Consider the following 21,553-nt stretch of genomic DNA (forward strand, 5'->3'; position numbering starts at 1 on the left):
TACCAGGCGGTTTCCTCTTTCGTTTCTTAGCCCCAGTCCATATTCACCTACTATGTTTCCTTCTCTTCCTTTTCCTACTGTCGAATTCCAGTCACCCATGACACTGCTCTCTCAACTATCGTACAGCATTTGGACTTCTTAAATTAATGAATTAGGAACATTATGTTTTCTCAAGCATTCCCATATTTTATCCCTTGGTACACTATAATATGTTTTTTCCAAATCTGCAAATACTACTATCAAGTCCTTTCCATTTTCCCAGTACTTCTCTATTAACTGACAGAGGAAAAAAATTAGATCTATTGTTCCCCTATTACTTCTGAACACATGCTCTTGTTCCTCTAGTTGGTGTTCTAGTATTTTCTGGAATCTTTTTTTCTATGACCTTTTCCGTTATCTTAAGGCAGTGTAATAACAGTGTGATTCCTCAGTAGTTGGTGCATTTCTTTCTGCTCTCTTCCTTGAACAATGGTATTGTAGTTCCTTTTTTTCCATTCATTCAGCACTTTGTTTTCTTTCCGTATCACCCCCAGCACCTGATGTAACCATTGTATTCCATGGATTCCTGCGGCCTTAATCGTATCCGCTGTTAGCTCATCTACTCCAGCCACTTTCCCACTTTTCATCTGTTTCAGAGAATTCTCAGTTTCTAACCAAGAGATTGTATCCTGCTCCTCCTTTAATTCAATGGCTATGGTGTCACTCTCTTGTGCACCTTATCCATTCAGTAAGATTTCAAAATAATTCTTCATCTCTTCTCACCTTCCATGTTTTTGATAATACCTCTATCCTCTGTTTCAGTCACTTTTATGTCTTCTCTATCAGATCTTTTACTTTTCAATAACCCATATAGCAGTTTTTGGTTCCTTTTGCTATCCTGCTCTAGTTTCTTTGTGAACAGTTCCGAACTCTTCTCCTTTTCTTCTTTCACAACTCTCTTTGCTTGGAGTTTCTTTTGTCGGTATTCCTTCTACAGTGTTGTCACCTTGTGTTCATCTTTTGGCACGAGCCCCTGGTTCTGGTTTCTTTTTTCAAACTCCATGTTTTTCTTTGCCATATTGCGTATTTTAATTGCGGCTTTTACTCTATCATTCCACCAACTGGTTTCTTTGTCTTTCACTTTATCCTTTGTTTTGCCACATACCTTCAAAACACTGTTAACTATTGATGTTATAAATAGGTTCCACTCTTCCTCCACACTACCCCTTTCAGATTTTGGAAACTTTTCTTATTTTTCTTCTTCTTTCAACTTCAACTTTCACTTCTTAATTTTAGGCATTCTTTGTACAGCATTCAAACTTTTCAGTTTGTACTTTAGATCAGCTACTAGTAACCTGTGGTCACTATCCAAGTGCTCAATTGGTATGACTGTAGTGTCCCTTACTTTTCCACCAATTAATTTGTCCATTAATATATAGTTTATAGATGTGCCATTGCAGCCATATCTAGTAATTGTATGACTATCTTGTTTCTTGAAGAGTGTATTCTCCACCAAAAGATGATTCCTTATGCACAGATTTAGAATTTCTTCACCCTCAACATTTTGTCTTCCGTATCCAAAACGGCCCATCACCTCCTCATATCCATTTCTATCCATGCCGATCTGAGCAATCAGATCCCCAATTATCATAATATTATTGTTTCTTACTTGGTCTTCCGGTTCTTCTAGGAATTTCGTTTTTTCTTCCTCGCTGCACCCTTGCTGAGGTGGGTACGCTTGGAGTATAATAAAACTATTCTTTCCCAAGTTCACTGTTGCCCTAATTATCCTTTCACTTAAAAAGCTCACATCTCTAACTGGGCCATAGTCTTTGTGAAACACAAACTACACTCCATTTTTTGCCTCTTTATTGCGACCCACATCTCAGCAATTTAGATTTTTTTACCTTACACTTAGTCTCACTCAATCCAAGGATATGAATCTTTCGCCTCTCCATCATGTCTACAACCTTTCAGTTTTTCCTGTCAAGGTTATTACATTTAATGTTCCCATTCTCAATTTGTTTTTGTCTTTTTGTTGGGTTCTAGTTTCCTGTTCTTGTTTAGTGTATCTTCTTGCATTCCTTGGTTTTTCTTCAGGCTGTGAAGAGCTGTCATTCATTCCAGGGGTACAAGAAACATTAGGTATTTTTAATCTGAGGCTCGTTCTTTGATTGAAAGCAATATAAACTTTTTCTCTTCTGCTGGCTTGCTAAGCCTAACACGTCTGAGGATTTTCTTTCAGGGTTTACTCCCTCAGCCTTTGAAGATCTTTCTTCACCACAGTTCACTGGTTCCACTTCTCATTTGCCCTTAGGAGGGAAAGGGCGCCATACCAAAGATGTTCTTCTCCACTGTAGCTGCCGTTAAGGACTTCGCCATATCCCTGGCAAGGGTTAATAATGGTAAGGAAAAGAGAGAGGTTTAGGATAGGATAGGAGACAGGCTAATGATAGGTCGTTGTGGGACACACTTCGTCTGGCTCCTCCCCTTTGGTCTGTCCAGTATGGGTGACCCTGCTGGTAGCTACACTAACGCCAGTGTAACCCTCTGGACACAGAGCATGCAAACCTCCTCACCCAGGCAGATAGTGCTACGTTAAGGCAGTGTTCCCTGAGGATGTAACTTACAAATTTTGTCATGGAAAAATGTTGAAACTTGTCCGGAAATCAGGAAAACATCAGGGAATTTCACTTGGGGAAACTTGTGGCAACCTTGGTTTATATATGACAGGTGCTTGCCTATGTTAATGTGTGTGTGTTTTCTCTATTCTGAAGAAGGCTTGCCCAAAACCTCAATGTGTAACAGTCTGCAGCTCAATGTGTCAACTTTATGGTGATTAGCAATCTATACTTTCCATAATATTGCTGATATTCCAACCTGGACTTTCCGTTGTTTGATTTTACAAAAAGCAATTTCTTGTATGTAATGCTTAGTAGTGTAATAATGATCCACTAGAGCTGCTTTTTTATATTTTACTTAGTGCTACCAGTTTCGAATGACGCCTCAATCTTAAGCAGTAAGATCTTAAATGTTATTTTTCCAGTATGATCTATGTTTGCTTTTCACAATTGCACATTGTGAAACAAAAGTATGAGGTGTAGTCAAATGAAACCCAAACACCTGCCACAATGGAACCGTGGAATGGTGCCATTTGAAACAATCACCACACGTATTAAGAGTTTTGTCCAACTGAGAGACAAAAGTTAGTTAGTTAGTTCATACATATTCCATAGGTCTTTTAAATGATTCTTTTATCGTAATGACATGGAACGAGTCACAGGATATGTACATGATTAGAGCTAACATTAATGAACACTTTGTCATATTACTCCTACTCATGAAACTACACTTATAAACAAGTGGTTTTTTATTTTATTTATTTATTTTTTTAAATCCTGTTTCATAGAATGCAGTTGCACCCAGTGTTGCACTTTCTTGTGCGACTGAAACTGAAGTCTTTCTTCAGGTCACCAAAGATGTTGAAACCATACAATGAAAGAGCTGGGCTGTACAGAGGATATTACAGTGTTTTCCAAGTTTCCCAACCAAATTACTGAAGCATAGTCTTCATGCAGTTGGCAGTGTGGTGGTGGGCATTACTGTTCAATAGGATGATATCATCTGACAGTGTCTGACAGAGTGAGGGCAAACAGCAAAGCCAACAATGGGAACATACCACATCTCCCCTGCCAAGGAAATCCAAAGCTGTTCACAGAAGTTCTGGTAAGGTTGTGATGGCCTCCTTCTTCAACTGTTCATTGAGCTCCATGAGTATGGAACTACAGTTGTTGTACAGGACTGAGAAGACACTTTGCACAAAAACGTGCCATAAAGTGAAAATGTCCAGGAATGCTGTAGGGCAGCATCACCCTGTTACATGACAATGCCTACCCTCACACTACCAAAGGCTGTGCTTGAAAAGAATGGTGATGGTGATGATGATGATGATGATGTCCAGGCTTGTAATTTCAGAGTTATAGTGCATGTAGGTTCCCTTTAGAGAATTAGGAGGAGGACTACCCTATCAAAAGAGGTAAAAATTCTTATTTCTGGATTTAAGAGAGATGAAAATTTTAGGAGTATAGAATGTCTATTGTAAATTGTTTGTTTCCATTCTCTTCCTACCCCCCCCCCCCCTTTTTTTTTACAGAGTGAGATATGGCTTTTTTTGTTCTTTCAAACATCACCTGTTTACTACTTATTATTATTTATTAATTCATTCATTTGTACAAGCTATTGATATAACAACGGTTTATGTAGCAAGTTATTATTAAATTAACTGTGTTCTCAAGAACCCAGTGAACTTCTCTGCATGTGTTCAGTATAATTTTCTTCTGCAACACGAGTGTCCAATATTACCAAAGGAATGATGTGTGCTGACTCCTGTTTGCACAAGGCTTTTACCTCATCTACCAGGTCGCTGTATTTGGCCTTTTTTCATTGCAGGTAGTTCAGAAACTATGGTTGTGGGATGCACCAATGACAGTAAGGAATGTGACGTGCTCAGCTTTGTTAATAAATGTTATGTCAGGCCCGTTAAAATGGTTTGTTTTATCTATTATTATGCTGCGGGTTGCAATGGTACCATCTTGATTCAGTTAATTAGTCCCATCCTAATTAGGAATAAGCTTTATTTGACCGTAAGGCGTTGCGCTGAAATAGTATTGATGGCATGCAGTAACTGCTCGCTAATTACCTTTACACTATATACTTAATAACAAGATGGTGCAATCAAGTCAGCAAACATGAAATAATTTATTATAATTTTAATTTGATTAGAGGAAAAGTTGCTAATTGTACTGATAATTGCTTCTGAACTCTGAGATGACCGAAGGTTGAACACAAACACAAGAAACTTAATACATGTTAACCCACTCACATTTCCAAAAATATTTACTTATTAAATGTTGAGTTATTAAATATACAATTAATCTGCATTTCACTGATGGCATAATGTCCTCCTTTAGTGGATGGCTTTTGGTATGAAAAACACTTATTTTTATAAATGAAAGTTTGTAGTTGTTCACTTTACAGTAATTATGTGAAAAATAATGTTTAACTGAACATGATGCTAAACTTTTAATCATGCTAAATAAAACCTCAGTTTCTCACACACAAATGAAAGTATTGTTTCCACTAGAATATGTTCACCACAGTGTCTACTGATTAATAGTGAATTTAGCCTGTACCTTTTGAAGTTAGCTGTGTTATAGCCTTCACAGCAATTGGCAATTTTAGTACAGCAAGATGTTTCATCATTCATATAAATATGCTGCACTAGTTGATTAAAGAATATATGAAATTCAGCTTGTACCCCCCCCCCCCCCCTCTCCTCTTTTTTTCTGTTGAACATGGAATAGGATTATGATGCACTCACTACTTATGTAATGAAACACATGACACCAGTTATGATGAATGGAAAGGTAATTATTGAAATAAAAAACACTGCACTTGAGGGAATTGCCTTCACAAAATGAAAACTTAATTTCGCAATATAGCTCACTGAAAATGTGGCCACAAATTGCACAACACATGTAATAAAAATACTTAAGTCTATAGTTACTTCAGTGAGCAGTTTATATTGTCTCTGTTGTAAATGTTATGTAAATTCCCACAGCCTTTTGTCAAGTAAATAATTGGCTCCTTGTAACAGCTTGTAATCCGTAGAAGCAATTGTTTCCATTGTATAAATAGCCAGCCACCACCCATAATATGTGTTGTGATGCCCTTTTCAGAGTTGCAAAAACTGGCTTTTAAACATTTCTAGAAACAGACCCAACACATCTTGTCATGATGGTGTACAACTGCTAAATAACTGTTAATTCCAAAAGTAGCATTTGTACACAGTTTATCTATGTCTTTGTCCATGTCTTCTCACAAACTATCAGAAAGACAGGATTGCATGTTTTTTGTCCAACTGTAATTCTGTTAACAGATGTAATAGCTGTTTCCCTACAACTGTTACTCCCTAATTAATTTCATGCATATTTTGATACTGCCATTTAATTGGCTCTTTTATACGTGACATAATTTAAGTGTTACATATCTTAATCATTACAAATATTATTTAAAACACAATAGAGTATGCAGTTAATTATTCACAGTTCTTGGCACTAGATGGTTGCTCCTTACAACACAGTATTGGCACAATCGAGCACTTCATTAATTCTCACTACTGCCACTAGATGTAAGCTTTCACACAATTAGTTGGCATACTGGCTGCTTCATCATGACAACTGTGCATGCTCCTGGTACATGTAGCCAACACACAAAACAAAAATTAATTTTAACAAATTTTGATTTTGGAATCAATGGTAAAGTGTGTATTTTTACAGGTTCTACATATTTTAGAGTTTTCATTTTCCATAACAGTGGTGAGAGACTGTACCTTTAGTATGGAAGAAAGTCTTTCATTAATTACTACAGCTGTCCCAACTTCTGGGGGTTATTTTGGTGATCTTATGCCTTTTCAGATATTCATTGGGTGCCGAGGCTTCACACACCGATGTAATGTGTGATGTGTGCTCTTTCAGTTTATACTTGAAATGACATGATCTTGTATCACTGTCAGAAATTCCTGTCTCTACATGCAAACCTGCATTAACCAGTGGTCTGATGCCTGCAAATTGACATTATTCTGACTCATGTAAATTGAATGTTTTCAGTGCAGTTCTTTTCTAATCCAACCTATCATATTGATAGTATAATGTAACTGGATAGATAAAAAAATCTACTCGCCAAGCAGTGGCAGGAGAACACACACACAAAAAGGTTTAACTTGCACAAACTTTTGGAACCAATGGCTCCTTCTTCCAGTGGAAGAGTTGAAGGGGAAGGAAGAGGGGTCTAGGAAAAGAGCTGGAGAGGTTTAGGAAAAGGGGTACAGTTCGGAAAAGTCATCCAGAACCCCAAGTGTGGGGAGACTTTAACAGACAGGATGAGAAGGAAAGATTGATTGTTCGGGAGTGCACTGGACAAGATTTGAAAACCTGAAAGCTTAAAGGTGGAATACAGGATAATATGCAAGACAAAGATTACTATTTAAACATTGTGCTAATAAGAGTGAAGAGCTAAGTGTATTGGATGCAACAGAGGTGGGAGGGTGAGGTGAAAAATAGATAGGTGAGAAAATGAAAGACATGACATAGAAAACTAAAATGGAGTGAAGAAAGGAGTAGTTGTTGTGAAGAAATACTGAGACAGAAGGAATTAACGTAAATTAAGGCCAGGTTGGTGGTGATAACCAAGGATATGTTGTAGGGCTAGTTCCCACGTGTGCAGATCTCTGAGAAACTGGTGGCTAGGGGGAGAATCAATATGCCACGTGTGGTGAAACAGGCACCAAGATCATGACTGTCATATTGTAGAGCATGCTTTGTCTATGCCAAATTACATGCTTATGTTCTGGAACACATTTCTACTGCTGAAAGGAGGTGAATATGTGTTTCTTTTGAGGTTTATATTTTAATGTCAGAAATATACATAGGATGATTTAAGATACAGCCATTGCCGCTTCTGATGGCAAATCCGTATCTAATTGAACTGAATATTGATGAAAGTGGATTGATTACTTAGCAGAACTGTAAGCGGCACAAACTATTCCCTTGAAATATGCGTCTCTTGACCATAATTTCCTTTGTTATCATTATTTTGTTGTTGCCTTTGAGTTGTAGATGTGTCTTTCAGTGCTTCATCACGGATGAGAGAGTACTGATGATTGAAGTGTTTATCTCATAAATCTGCAGAACTTTGATAAAGAAAGTATGTGGAATGGAATCAGATGCATTTTTGCAATCAATTTGGGCTGTAGAATGATACTTTTTTAATCTGCTGCTTGCTCTAGTATGACAGAGTCTAGATTGTTCTTTACAACCTTTATCGATTTCTTCATGCAGTCTGTCTGTTGTTTGTCAATTCTTCGATTTACATTAAGTGTCTATACCTCAGTTTCCTTATACATTATGCGAACGCTGTATATTGTGCATAAGCATGTGATAGGGTGGTATATGGATGTGTCTGTTTTGTTTCTGTGTGTTATATCCTGTGCAAGGTATTTTGGTATAATATCTTGATGTGAGTGTGCGCATGCACACGTGTGCTTGGATGTTTTCTTGTGTTCTCTATTCTGGTAATACATTTCACAAATTTTCTATATCACTGATGAAATGTATTTTCCATAGTGCTTTGTAGTCTGAACGAATACTGTGTGTTCATATACTAGCACCATCTTTTCATGTACTGATCTCACTACTGAAATGCCTACTGCATAGGTAGATATCTGAGCTTCATCAGAACTATATGCATTTTGTGACAGGTACTTTAGCAGAATGGTGTAGCTGAAAATATAGATATTCCCCGAGATTCCTGGAGGTATTTTGCTTGGGAATTCGTGGCCTCTGTGTAGGGAAAATTCCTCCATTTTCCACAAGGGCTGTATTAAGTTCAGCACTGAGGTTTTATTATCGTCTAGTTCCCTTGAGATGCCTTGTTCCTGGTATACTATAACAGTTTTTTTTTCCAGGGTTCATAATCATCATCTGTGCTGATCAAAGGTGAAATTGCCTTCTGAGTGAAGTGATAAATTTTAAATTTGTGTAATTGGAGCAGTCTCTGATTTGATTTTGTTCAGTATTGGTGCTGGTATCAGGTTCCTTACTAGAATAGCACTGAGCGAGGTGGCGCAGTGGTTAGACACTGGACTCGCATTCCGGGGGACGACGGTTCAATCCCGCGTCCGGCCATCCTGATTTAAGTTTTCTGTGATTTCCCTAAATCACTCCAGGCAAATGCCGGGATGGTTCCTTTCAAAGGGCACGGCCGACTTCCTTTCTCGTCCTTCCCTAATCCGATGAGACCGATGACCTAGCTGTCTGGTCTCCTTCCCCAAACAACTCAACTCAACAACTAGAATAGCAAGTTTCTGTTGTGCTGCTTTCTGTTGTGTAACTTTCAGAGAATGGTGCTGCTTACTATACTGCACATGTAGCTCTGTTATGTAATTAATGACCTTAGTCTCAAACCTAGCGATAAAATAATACTGGCACATAATGAACACATTCGTATCATCAGTCCATTTCATGTGCGCTAGCTGTTAGTCTGTCTTTTGTGAGTGGCATCTAAGCTGCACTTGACTGTGAAGTAACACTTCTAGCTCACAAGTAAATGTGAGCTGCAAACAGTGGGTGCTTTTGGTGTATGACAGTAGCTGGTTTGCATGACCCACTGGGAGGCCTTCTGGAATCCCTCTCATCACTCCTGGCATTTAAGCTGTTACCCCAGCTGCAGCTCCAGAGTTGATCTGGTGAACCCCAGGATGCATAACTTTTCTGAGGGACTCATCATTTTATTATCTGAGTGTTTTATGAGGTCTGTTCAAAAAATTCCAGAACTTTCTTCACAAAATTTTTCCATATGTATCTTTTACTTATTGTGCATGGTGCCCTTTAAATACTCTCTTCACAGTTGATGCAGTACTCCCAAGACCGTTTCCCCTTCCAGAAACAGTCTTGGTACACCTCTTGGTGAATCATCTGTTGTTGCAAATCTTCATCCTTTTCAAGGGGTATTCAACTTTGGAAATAAAAAAAGTCTGCGGCGGCCAGGTCTGGAGAGTATGGAGGGTGAGGCAGTACAGTGATGTCACTTTTTGTGCAATAGATACGCACCAGCAAGAATGAATGTGTGGGTTTGTTATCATGATGCAAGTGCCATGTATTGTCACACCACATTTCAGACCGTTTCCTTCTCATATTTTCTCACATGCATTGCAACACACCCCAGTAGTACCATCGATTAACAGCTCGTCCCTGTGGCATGAATTGATGAGCTAATAATTGAAAGTCAAAGAGAACTATCAGCACGGCATTGACATACAACCTGACCTGACGATCTTTTTTGGTCTTGAAGCAACATCATAACCATACACCCGTGTCCTATCAGCAGTTATGATTCCATTAAGGAATATCTTGTTCATATTTGTGCAATCCAAAAGTTCTTCACAGATTGTGAGGTGAAAGTGTTTGTCTTGACTCATGAGCTATGGGACCAACTTGGTGGTCACGCGATGAATGCCAAGATGCTGTGTCAGGATTTTATGATATGATCCAACTGAAATGTTACATTCTTCTGCAATTTCTTGGATGGACAGTGTTGGATTGTCATGCACAATTTCATTGGCACTCCTGACATGAGCATCATCAGTAGATGTTGAAGGGCTTTCTGATAGGGGTAGTCTTTAACTTCCACCTGGCCATTTTTAAACCATGTGAACCATTTATAACACTGAGTACGCCTTAACCACTAATCACTGTAGTTTTTCTGCATCATTTGTGTGCCTCTGTAAAGGTTTTCTTGAGTTTCATGCAAAATTTAATGTAGACACATTGCTCCTCTAACGCTGCCATCTCAAAATTCGCAAACTGTGCGACACAACATTCTACTCAATATAGTACTGAACAATAACTGACAAACAGCAATGAAACTTCTGGCAGTTACACATTAAACATAGGCGTGTGCAGGGATGCCAATCCCATTTCGCTCCAGCAAACCATTGGTGTGAAGTTACGAATGTACCAGAATTTTCTGAACAGTCCTTGTATACCTACTACCAGATGTGAAAAGGCTGTCCCTAGCAAAGGATACAGACACTTCTTGATCATTGACCAATTCATCCATCTTCGCGATCATTATGTACTGTGGTCTTCCTCCACTGTTGATCACAAAGCAGTTGTCGGTCCTCTCAGGGATTTTCCTTTCCTTAGCTGGTTCCATTGTGGCCAAGGTGTTTGGTTTCCCCAATGACATCCGTAGCTGGAAGACGTTCCTTTATCAGCTTAACTCAATAGGGGCTAGTAACCCGACACTAGCTATTATTGTTATTATTGTTGTTTCTTTCTTATTTTCAGACGTTATGTCTGGTCAAAAGTAGAAAGTGACGCGGACCTTGATCAAGTGTGACTTCCTTTTAACTGTACGGTATATGTTATATTGCATTTAGGAACTTTCGAGTAATTGAACATGCATCAATAATTACGGATTTCTGTAGTTGTATATATAAGTTTGGATGTAGCTGTATTGCATTGATGTACTGGTGGATATTCTTCTTCTTCTTCTTCTTATTATTATTAGTATTATTATTTACACTTGATTATTATTATTTACACTTGATTATTATTATTATTATTATTATTATTATTATTATTATTTATGCTTGATTTGCCTTGCAAATAGTCATCTGTAACATTTTACTCTTATTTTGTTCATTTATTTATCATTATTTATTATTTGCTCTCTGTTTTGTTCACTTTGTTTATGTTAACTGGTTTATTTCATTTTTATATTTGTTTTTAAAGGCTTGCTGTTGACTTGTTATCACATGAACGAGATGTTGAAATCTCAAAACTGCGTGACTTAATTGCTGGAATTAAGTGTGGAGACATTTCAGCCTTAGATGATGTGAGACAGGAACTTGAAGCAAAGTACACTAAAGAAGTTGAAGAACTTCGTCGGTACTTTGAGCAGAAAGTTGCAGAAGTTGAAAAGCAGTAAGTGGAAGATCATTGTAGCATTGTACCTCTGAAGACGTATAAGAATACCTCATCATGTAATAATTATTTTGAAAATTATGTATATATTTAGAATTTAGAAAGAAAAATATTGAAAACGTTCCAGCTCTGCAGTAATAAAAACATATTTTATATTAGGCATCAGTCATAAATATGTCTACAACTTATCTATCCAGCAGTCGCTGCTAATGTAACCAACAATGTATTAACATTGGGAACTATTAGCGGAAGGAATGAGGAGTGTGTTCACTGAATCAGAAAGGTGATGCAAACATTCTCAAAACAAGTGGGTGATTAAGTTTATCTCTGAGAATTGTTATAATAAGGGAAAGAGGGCCCTCATATTCAGCATGATCATGTAACAGGCTTGACTATTTAAATGATAAGTCTGTTTCAATGAGAATCTCATCCTTGTTGCTTTCTTTTACATTATATGTTGTATTAGTACATCTGCTGATCAAGATTTAATAGTGTGGTTCTTCAGCTTCTCCCAGTGTATTTTGTGTCGAAATAGTTCGAAGATGAACTGCTGGATGTCGGTATCTAAGAAGCGCAATATTTCGGCAGATGACGACATCACTTTTATCAGGTGCACTGATGAACTGTTCTGTGAATTTAAAACTCTTCAAGTCTCATTCTTTAGTATATTAACCAAACATAAAGCATCAACATCTACTGATGCATAACATCTAACCCTCAGGCCATACATCAAAGCTCTCTTCAACGTAAAAGTGATTAAACTCATATAGCAAGTAAGAGGCGACTAAAAGGAGTTTCAATCGTTTTGACCTTTAATGTGATGGTCCCCATTGGGGTTTGACCTCCATTTTTCAAAATTCTACAGAAGTACGAGCCTTTTGAGGAAGGACACCTTACGTGGTGTATCACTGGTCCTCAGTGCACTTAGACCTTGACACTCATCATCTTAACGGTGTCTTAACTGCACCTGCTGTTCTTAAATTTGAGCCTAAACACATGATGGGTTGCACAGGTTACACCCGTAGTGCGTCCCCATCTGCACCTTCTATCATGATGGACTTTCCACGGCACCCGTAATTCAGCATAGTAGCCAGCCTGTTGTGGTGGGGTCGTCATGTACCCTCTGGGTTATAGCCCCCTGACAACACAGGGATCGTACTGCCGATACCTGAGCTGCACCCTCCCCATGTAAGCCAAGGAGTAGATGCCCATCTACTTGGGGCATCAGGACTCCCGGCAACGGTCATCCTGCCACGTGGCCCTTGCTGAGGCGCCCGTGGGGAGAGCCTCTGATCAGAGTGGGTGGTATCGGGGCAGACATTTCCAGATGAAACGTCAACATGCATCAGGTCACTCCGCGGCCGCGTCTTCTAAGAGGAAAGGTTCTGTCTCTGTCTCTGGTTTTGGTACTTCTGCCTTTCCCCCCTTTGGCCACTCCCTGGGAGAAAGGACAGGCCCGCCGGCTTGGGGCGAAATACTTCCCCCGCTATTTAGTCTGTTCTCGGACCTATGGGGGGACGTTCGCCACCACAAAACCCATGTTCTTTGTACAGCATCTTGAGGATATCTTCAGAGAAATCGAGGCTCTTGGTAAAATGCGTTTGGCGTCCATTCTCATAAAGATGACCTCCGCTACACAGTCAGCAGCGCTCCAGGCATGCGACCGACTCGGGGACATCCCAGTGTCCATTGTCCCACATCTGGCGCTCAATAGGACGCATAGGATTATTTTCCATCGGGACCTCCTGCTGCAATCTGATGAGGAGCTCAGGGCCAACCTGGAGTGCCGTGGCATGCATTTCGTCCCGGAGAAGGAGAAGGTGAAGGTGATGTGCTACTGGTGCGACGTGCGACCTTACGTCCCACCTCCCATGCGATGCTTTCGATGTTTGTGCTTCAGGCACATGTTGTCACGGTGTGAAGCTGAGCCCCTTTGTGGCGATTGTGGACGTTCTCTTCGTGAGGGACATACATGCACCCCACCACCTCTGTGTGACAGTTGTCCTGGCCTCCACTCGCCTAGATCTTTTGACTACCCTGCCTATCAGAAGGAGAAGAAGATACAAGAATTGAAAACCTTGGACCGCCTGTCTTATTCTGAGGCCAGGAAGAAATATGACCGCCTCCATCCCATGATGTTGACAACGTCATTTGCTTCAGTCGTGTCCACTCCTTGTGCAGTCTCCTCACCCCTATCCTGTCCCCCCTCCTCCTCCTCACCCCATCCGGAGTCTATGCCTCTGCCTCCCAAATCCCTCCTTTCCAAATCCTCATCCCTCGCAGCCCCTGCCCCCCTCTGCCCCAGGGGCCACCCTCCCTCCTCCTCCCCCTCCTCCTCCTCCTCCTCCTCCTCCTCCTCCTCCTCCTCCTCTGCCGCCTGAGAAGTGATCCTCTTCTCAGGCGTCCATCGGGGAAACGTTACGAACCCCGGCGTTCAAAAAAGGACCCCTAGTGTGAGGACTTCTTTCGGGTCCAGCCCCCACAGCCTACCATCCCTGTGACTCATCGGTCTTCCAAGAAGGCCTCAAAGAAGAATTCTTTATCCCCATCTCCACCCTGGCGCGTTTCATCTGATGCTACATCCAACAGTCATGCTCCTGGCCGTCCTCAGTTTCACCGGGATGCTCTGCTGCCAGGCACTCAGCAGGCCTGTTGTCAGCGGACAGTGCTGCCCCTCCTGCGCAGCCCAGGAATCTGGCTACAGCTGGCGACAACTTGATGGTACAGGATCTTCCCGACAGTTGTAGCGATGTTCCCTCGAAATCTGGCCCTCCGCGGCCGTCGAGGTGATCAGCTCTTCCCCCGTTTTGTCCCCCCTTTCTCTGACTCGCGATGGCTCTGTTACATTGGAACATAAGAGGTATTCGATCTAATCGGGAGGAATTACAACTGCTCCTCTGCCTGCACTGTCCGCTCGTCATTGGTCTCCGGGAAACAAAGTTACATCCAACTGACCATATTGTTTTTACCCACTATACCTCCGAGCAATCTGACCTAACGCCTGTGGACGGTATTCCAGCTCATGGTGGGATCATGTTGCTCGTTCAGGACGATATCTCTTACCATCCCAACCCATTGACCACCCCACTCCAAGAAATAGCTGTCCGTATTACTTTCTCTGCCTTTACTTTTTCTGTTTGTGCTGTCTACACTCCATCATCATCCGCAATTAGTCGGGCTAACATATTGCACCTGATTGCTCAGCTTCCTCCGCCGTTTTTATTGTTTGGTGACTTCAATGCCCATCATCCCCTTTGGGGTTCTCCTGCATCCTGTCAGAGAAGCTCCCTCTTATGGATGTTTTCCAACATTTCAATCTTCTCTGCCTCAATACTGGCGCCCCAACTTTCCTCTCGGACTCTACTCATACCTACTCCCACTTGGATTTCTCGATCTGTTCTACCAATCTTGCCCGTCTGTTCGAATGGTATGTCCTTTTTGACACCTATTCGAGCGACCATTTCCCCTGTGTCGTTCATCTCCTGCAGCACACCCCATCCTCACGTCCCTCGAGCTGGAAGATACCGAAAGCTGACTGGGGACTTTACTCCTCCCTGGCGACCTTTTCAGATCAAGATTTTCTCAGCTGTGACAGTCAGGTCAAATACCTCACTTCTGTTACCATCAATGCTGCCGAACGTTCTAGTCCTCGTACTACCTCTTCTTCACATTGCGTTTCAGTCCCCTGGTGGAATGAGGTTTGCAGAAACGCTATCCGTGCTTGACGATGTGCTTTACGCACCTTTCGCTGGCATCCTACGCTGGCGAATTGTATTAATTACAAACGGCTCCGAGCACAATGTCGTCGAGTCATCAAAGACAGCAAAAAAGCTTGTTGGGCCTCTTTCACAAGCTCCTTCAACGTTTTTACTCCCTCTTCTGTCGTCTGGGGTAACTTGTGCTGGCTGTCGGGCATTAAGGCCCACTCCTCGATATCTGTCCTGACTTCAGGTAATGAGGTGCTTGTGGACCCTGTGGATGTCTCCAACACCTTCGGCAACATTTTCGCGGAGGTTTCAAGCTCTGCCCATTACCACCCTGCCTTCCTTCCCATAAAAGAGTCAGAAGAAGCTTGGTGACCTTTCTTCCACTCGCTGAATCTGGAAGAATATAATGCCCCTTTACCATGCGAGAACTCGAACGCGCACTTGCACTGTCCCGGTCCTCTGCTCCGGGGCCAGATGCCATTCACGTTCAGATGCTGACACATCTTTCTCCGGCAAGCAAATGCTTTCTTTTTCGTACCTATAACCACGTCTGGACCAAAGGTCAGGTCCCCACGCGTTGGCTTGAGGCTATTGTTGTTCTTATACCCAAACCCGGGAAGGATAGACACCTTCCTTCTAGTTACTGCCCTATTTCTTTTACAAGCTGTGGCTGTAAGATGATGGAGCTCATGGTTAACGCCCGGTTGGTTGGATTCTTGAATCTCGTTGGCTACTTACTAATGTTCAATGCAGCTTTCATCGATGCCGCTTCACTGTTGACCACCTTGTGACCTTGTCAATGTTCATCATGAACAACTTTTTGCGAAGCCAAACGGTAGCCATGTTCTTCGTTTTGGAGAAGGCTTACGATACCTGTTGGAGAGGAGGTATCCTCCGCACTATGCACAGGTGGGGCCTACGTGGTTGCCTGCCCCTTTTTATTGACTCATTTTTAACAGATCGAATGTTCAGGGTATGTGTGGGTTCCGTATTGTCCGACGTCTTCCTCCAGGAGAACGGAGTGCCTCAGGGCTCCGTTTTGAGCATAGCCCTTTTTGCCATAGCGATCAATCCCATTATGGATTGCATTCCACTTAACGTCTTCGGCTCTTTTTTTTCGATGACTTCACGATCTGTGCCCAGAGAACGTGCCTCCTGGAGCGCTGACTTCAGCGTTGTCTTGACAGCCTATACTCATGGAGTGTGGCTAATGGCTTCCGGTTCTCTGAAGAGAAGACGGTTTGCATCAACTTTTGGCAATATAAAGCATTCATGCCACCATCCTTACATCTCGGTCCCATTGTTCTCCCCTTTGTGGAGTCAACGAAGTTTTTAGGGCTCACATTGGACAGGAAACTTTGTTGGTCTCCACATGTCTCTTATTTGGCTGTCCATTGTACACGTTCTCTTAATGTCTTGCGTGTTCTTAGTGGTTCATCTTGGGGAGTGGATCGCACTGTCCTGCTTCGCTTATATCGGTCCATAGTCCGATCAAAGCTGGATTATGAGAGCCTCGTCTACTTGTCTGCTCGGTCATCCCTCTTACGCCGTCTCAACTACATCCATCATCGGAGGTTACGTCTTGCAACCAGAGCCTTCTATATCAGTCCCGTTGAGAATCTTTATGCTGAAGCTGCTGAATTACCATTGACCTACTGGCGCGATGTTCTGCTTTGTCGGTATGCCTGCCGGCTGTTGTCAATGCCTGACCACCCCTCTTATCAGTCCTTCTTCGACAATTCTCTTGACCATCAGTATGGGTTTTATTGTCTGCCCTGCTGCCCACTGGAGTCTGCTTTCGTCTCCTGCTTCAACAATTGGATTTTGCCCTCCCTACCACCTTCAGAGAGAGTGAGAGCCTGACACCACCTTGGCTCCAGGCTCCGGGTCACATTCATCTTGACCTCTGCTCGCTCCCGAAGGAAGCTACTCCGGATGCAGTGTATTGCTCACAGTTTGTCGAACTTCGTGCACGACTCGCCAATAACACCTTTATTTACATTGATGGCTCCAAAACTGACAATGATGTCGGCTGTGCCCTTGTTGTACGGGATGTTACATTTAAATAGCGGCTCCTCAACCACTGTTCCAGATTTATGGCCGAGCTTTTTGCTCTCTCTCAGGCCATTCGGTATGTCCACCGCTACCGCCATTTTCCATATGCACTCTGCTCTGATTCATTCAGTGCTCCTCAGAGCCTTGGAGCTCCATATCCGGTCCATCTCTTGGTCCAACGGATGCAGCAATCCCTCCATTCTTTTGCTGATGGTGGCTCTCCCGTTAGCTTTATGTGGGTTCCCGGCCATGTAGGAGTGCCTGGGAATGAGGCTGCTGATGCTGCGGCCAAGGCTGCAGTCCTACCTCGGCCAGCTTCCCTTTGTGTCCCATCATCTGACATTAGTGGGGTTGTTTGTAAGACGTTTGTGTAATTATGGTGGGATACTTGGTCATCACTTCAAGAAAATAAGCTCTGGGCCATAAAACCGTTCCCAACAGCTTGGACAACCTCCTCCCGACCATCTCGGCAAGAGGAGGTCATTTTGGCCAGGTTGCGGATTGGGCATTGCCGGTTTAACCACCGCTACCTGCTATCCGGTGACCCCGCCCCGCAGTGCCCTTGTGGTAATGCATTGACAATGTGCCATGTTTTATTGTCATGTCCCCGTTTTAATCAATCTCGTGTTGTCCTGTCTCTGCCCTCTACCTTACAGGAAATTTTAGCTGATGATGCTCGAGCAGTTGCTCATGTTCTTCATTTTATTACTTTGACGGACTTATCCAAAGACATCTAACTCTTTTAATTATTTTATATGCGTCTTTGTAAGAACTTTCTTGTGCGCCCCCCCCCCCCCCTCTCCCCTTGAGTATTACTGTATTATATGTGCACTTACATTTGTGACTGGGCACTAATGACATCAGTAGTTGAGCGCCCTAAAACCTCACAATTAAAAAAAAAAAAAAAAAAGAAAGAAAGAAAGAAAGAAAGAAAGAAAGAAATTTTCACACACAACTGCTCACCACTGCCCTTGTTGTTACAGTGCATGAACCCTCTGTACAAACACAAGCCAGGATGCTCAGTATCTACATCTACAACCACATAGATACTTTGCAAGCCACCGTATCGTGCGTAGTGGAGAATACTCTGTACCACCACATGTCATTTCCTTTCCTATTCCACTCGCAAATTGAGTGGGCGAAAAACGACTGTCTGTATGCTTCTGTATGAGCCCTAATTTTCATATTTTATCTTTGTCATTTGTATGGGCGATGTATGTTGGCAGCAGTAGAATCATTTGGCAATCAGCTCCAAATGCCAGTCCTCTATATTTTCCCAATAGTGTTTCTCGAAAATAACGTCGCCTTCCCTTCACAGATTGCCATTTGAGTTCCTGAAGCATCTTAGTAACACGTATTGTTCAAACTGGTAACAAATCTCACAGGCCACGTCTAAATTGCTTTGATGTCTTCCTTCAGTCTGATCTGGTATGGACCCAAACACTCTAGCAGTATTGAAGAATAGTTTTCACTAGTGTCCTATACGCGGTCTCCTTTACAGATGAACCACTCGTTACTAAAATTCTCACAATAAACCAAAGTGAACGATTCGTCTTCCCTACCACAGTTCTCACATGCTCGTTCCTCCTCGTATCGGTTTGCAGCATTATGCCCAGATATTCAAATGACCTGATTGTGTCAAGGAGGACACTAGTAATACTGTATCCGAACATTACTGGTTTGATCTTCCTAATCACCTGCATTAACTTACATGTTTTCACATTTAGGGCTAGCTCCCATTCATCACAACGACTTAAACTTTTATCTTAAGTCTTCTTGTATCTTCCTATAGTGACTCAACTTCAGCACCTTACTGTACTCCACAGCATCGTCAGCAGACAGCCTCAGATTGCTGCCCACCCTGTCAGCCACATCGTTTACGTATATGGAGAACAACTGCGGTCATATCACACTTCCCTGGGGCACTCCCGACGATACCTTTGTCTCTAATGAGCACTCGCCATCTAGGAGAACATACTGGGTTCTATTATTTAAGAAGACTTTGAGCAACTTGCATATCTGTGAACTTATTCAGTATTCTCATACCTTCTTCAACAGCCTGTTTGCAGGCATAACAGTTTTTGATGAAATAGTATTATTGTTATTTATTATTATTATTATTATTATTATTATTATTTCTTTCTTATCTCAGACATTATGTCTGGTCAGAAGTAGAAAGTGACGCGGACCTTGATCAAGCATGACTTCCTTTTAACTGTACGGTATATGTTATATTGCATTTAGGAACTTTCGGGTAATTGAACAATAATTACGGATTTCTGTAGTTGTATATATAAGTTTGGATGTAACTGTATTTCATTGATGTACTGGTGGATATTGTGTGGTATGACTCCTGTAGTTGATAGTATAATTGGTATAATGTCAACTTTATCCTGATGCCACATATCCGTGACTTCCTCAGCCAGTTGGATGTATTTTTCAATTTTTTCTCTTGTTTTCTTTTGTATATTTGTTGTATTGGGTATAGATATTTCGATTAGTTGTGTTAATTTCTTCTTTTCGTTGGTGAGTATGATGTCAGGTTAGTTATGTGGCGTTGTTTTATCTGTTATAATGGTTCTGTTCCAGTATAATTTGTATTCATCGTCCTCCAGTACATTTTGTGGTGCATATGTGCATGTGGGAACGTGTTGTTTTATAAGTTTATGTTGTAAGGCAACCTGTTGCTGTATTATTTCTGCTACATTGTCATGTCTTCTGGGGTATTCTGTATTTGCTAGTATTGTACATCCGCTTGTGATGTGATCTACTGTTTCTATTTGTTGTTTGCAAAGTCTGCATTTATCTGTTGTGGTATTGGGATCTTTAATAATATGCTTGCTGTAATATCTGGTGTTTATTGTTTGATCCTGTATTGCAATCATGAATCCTTCCGTCTCACTGTATATATTGCCTTTTCTTAGCCATGTGTTGGATGCGTCTTGATCGATGTGTGGCTGTGTTAGATGATACGGGTGCTTGTCGTGTAGTGTTTTCTTTTTCCAATTTACTTTCTTCGTATCTGTTGATGTTATGTGATCTAAAGGATTGTAGAAGTGGTTATGAGATTGCAGTGGTGTAGCCGATGTATTTATATGAGTGATTGCTTTGTGTATTTTGCTAGTTTCTGCTCGTTCTAGAAAGAATTTTCTTAAATTGACTACCTGTCCATAATGTAGGTTTTTTATGTCGATAAATCCCCTTCCTCCTTCCTTTCTGCTTAATGTGAATCTTTCTGTTGCTGAATGTATGTGATGTATTCTATATTTGTGGCATTGTGATCGTGTAAGTGTATTGAGTGCTTCTAGGTCTGTGTTACTCCATTTCACTACTCCAAATGAGTAGATCAATATTGGTATAGCATAAGTATTTATAGCTTTTGTTTTGTTTCTTGCTGTCAATTCTGTTTTCAGTATTTTTGTTAGTCTTTGTCTATATTTTTCTTTTAGTTCTTCTTTAATATTTGTATTATCTATTCCTATTTTTTGTCTGTATCCTAGATATTTATAGGCATCTGTTTTTCCATCGCTTCTGTGCAGTCGCTGTGGTTATCCAATATGTAATCTACTTGTTTAATGTGTTTTCCCTTGACTATGCTATTTTTCTTACATTTGTCTGTTCCAAAAGCCATATTTATATCATTGCTGAATACTTCTGTTATCTTTAGTAATTGGTTGAGTTGTTGATTTGTTGCTGCCAGTAGTTTTAGATCATCCAAGCATAGCAAATGTGTGATTTTGTGTGGGTATGTTCCAGTAATATTGTATCCATAATTTGTATTATTTAGCATGTTGGATAGTGGGTTCAGAGCAAGGCAGAACCAGAAAGGACTTAATGAATCTCCTTGGTATATTCCACGCTTAATCTGTATGGGCTGTGGTGTGATATTATTTGAATTTGTTTGGATATTAAGTATGGTTTTCCAATTTTTCATTACTATGTTTAGGAACTGTATCAATTTAGGATCTACTTTGTATATTTCCAATATTTGTAGTAACCATGAGTGGGGTACACTATCAAAAGCTTTTCGGTAATCAATGTATGCGTAGTGTAGCGACCTTTGTTTAGATTTAGCTTGATATGTCACCTCTGCATCTGTTATCAGTTGCTCTTTACATTCTCGTGCTCCTTTGCAACAGCCTTTTTGTTCTTCATTTATAATTTAGTTCTGTGTTGTATGTGTCATTAATTTCTGTGTAATGACTGAAGTTAATACTTTGTATATTGCTGGTAGGCATGGTATGGGGCGGTATTTAGCTGGGTTTG

The 21,553-nt window shown here is 41.2% G+C and overlaps 1 protein-coding gene across 10 annotated transcripts in view; it reads left to right on the forward strand.

Moving 5' to 3' along the window:
• Positions 1 to 21,553, forward strand: part of LOC126319942 (A-kinase anchor protein 9-like) — a 490,541-nt gene that overhangs the window by 186,271 nt on the left and 282,717 nt on the right. For 9 of the 10 annotated variants that reach the window (XM_049993656.1, XM_049993664.1, XM_049993682.1 and 6 more), the window contains one exon: positions 11,334 to 11,525. The exons of the other annotated variant lie outside the window; for it this stretch is intronic. In XM_049993656.1, coding sequence (XP_049849613.1) covers positions 11,334 to 11,525 — 192 coding nt within the window. The remainder of the gene's footprint in view (positions 1 to 11,333; positions 11,526 to 21,553) is intronic. 10 annotated transcript variants of the gene reach the window in all.

This window comes from Schistocerca gregaria, chromosome 2, assembly GCF_023897955.1.
Source record: "Schistocerca gregaria isolate iqSchGreg1 chromosome 2, iqSchGreg1.2, whole genome shotgun sequence".
NCBI classification, from domain to species: domain Eukaryota; kingdom Metazoa; phylum Arthropoda; class Insecta; order Orthoptera; family Acrididae; genus Schistocerca; species Schistocerca gregaria.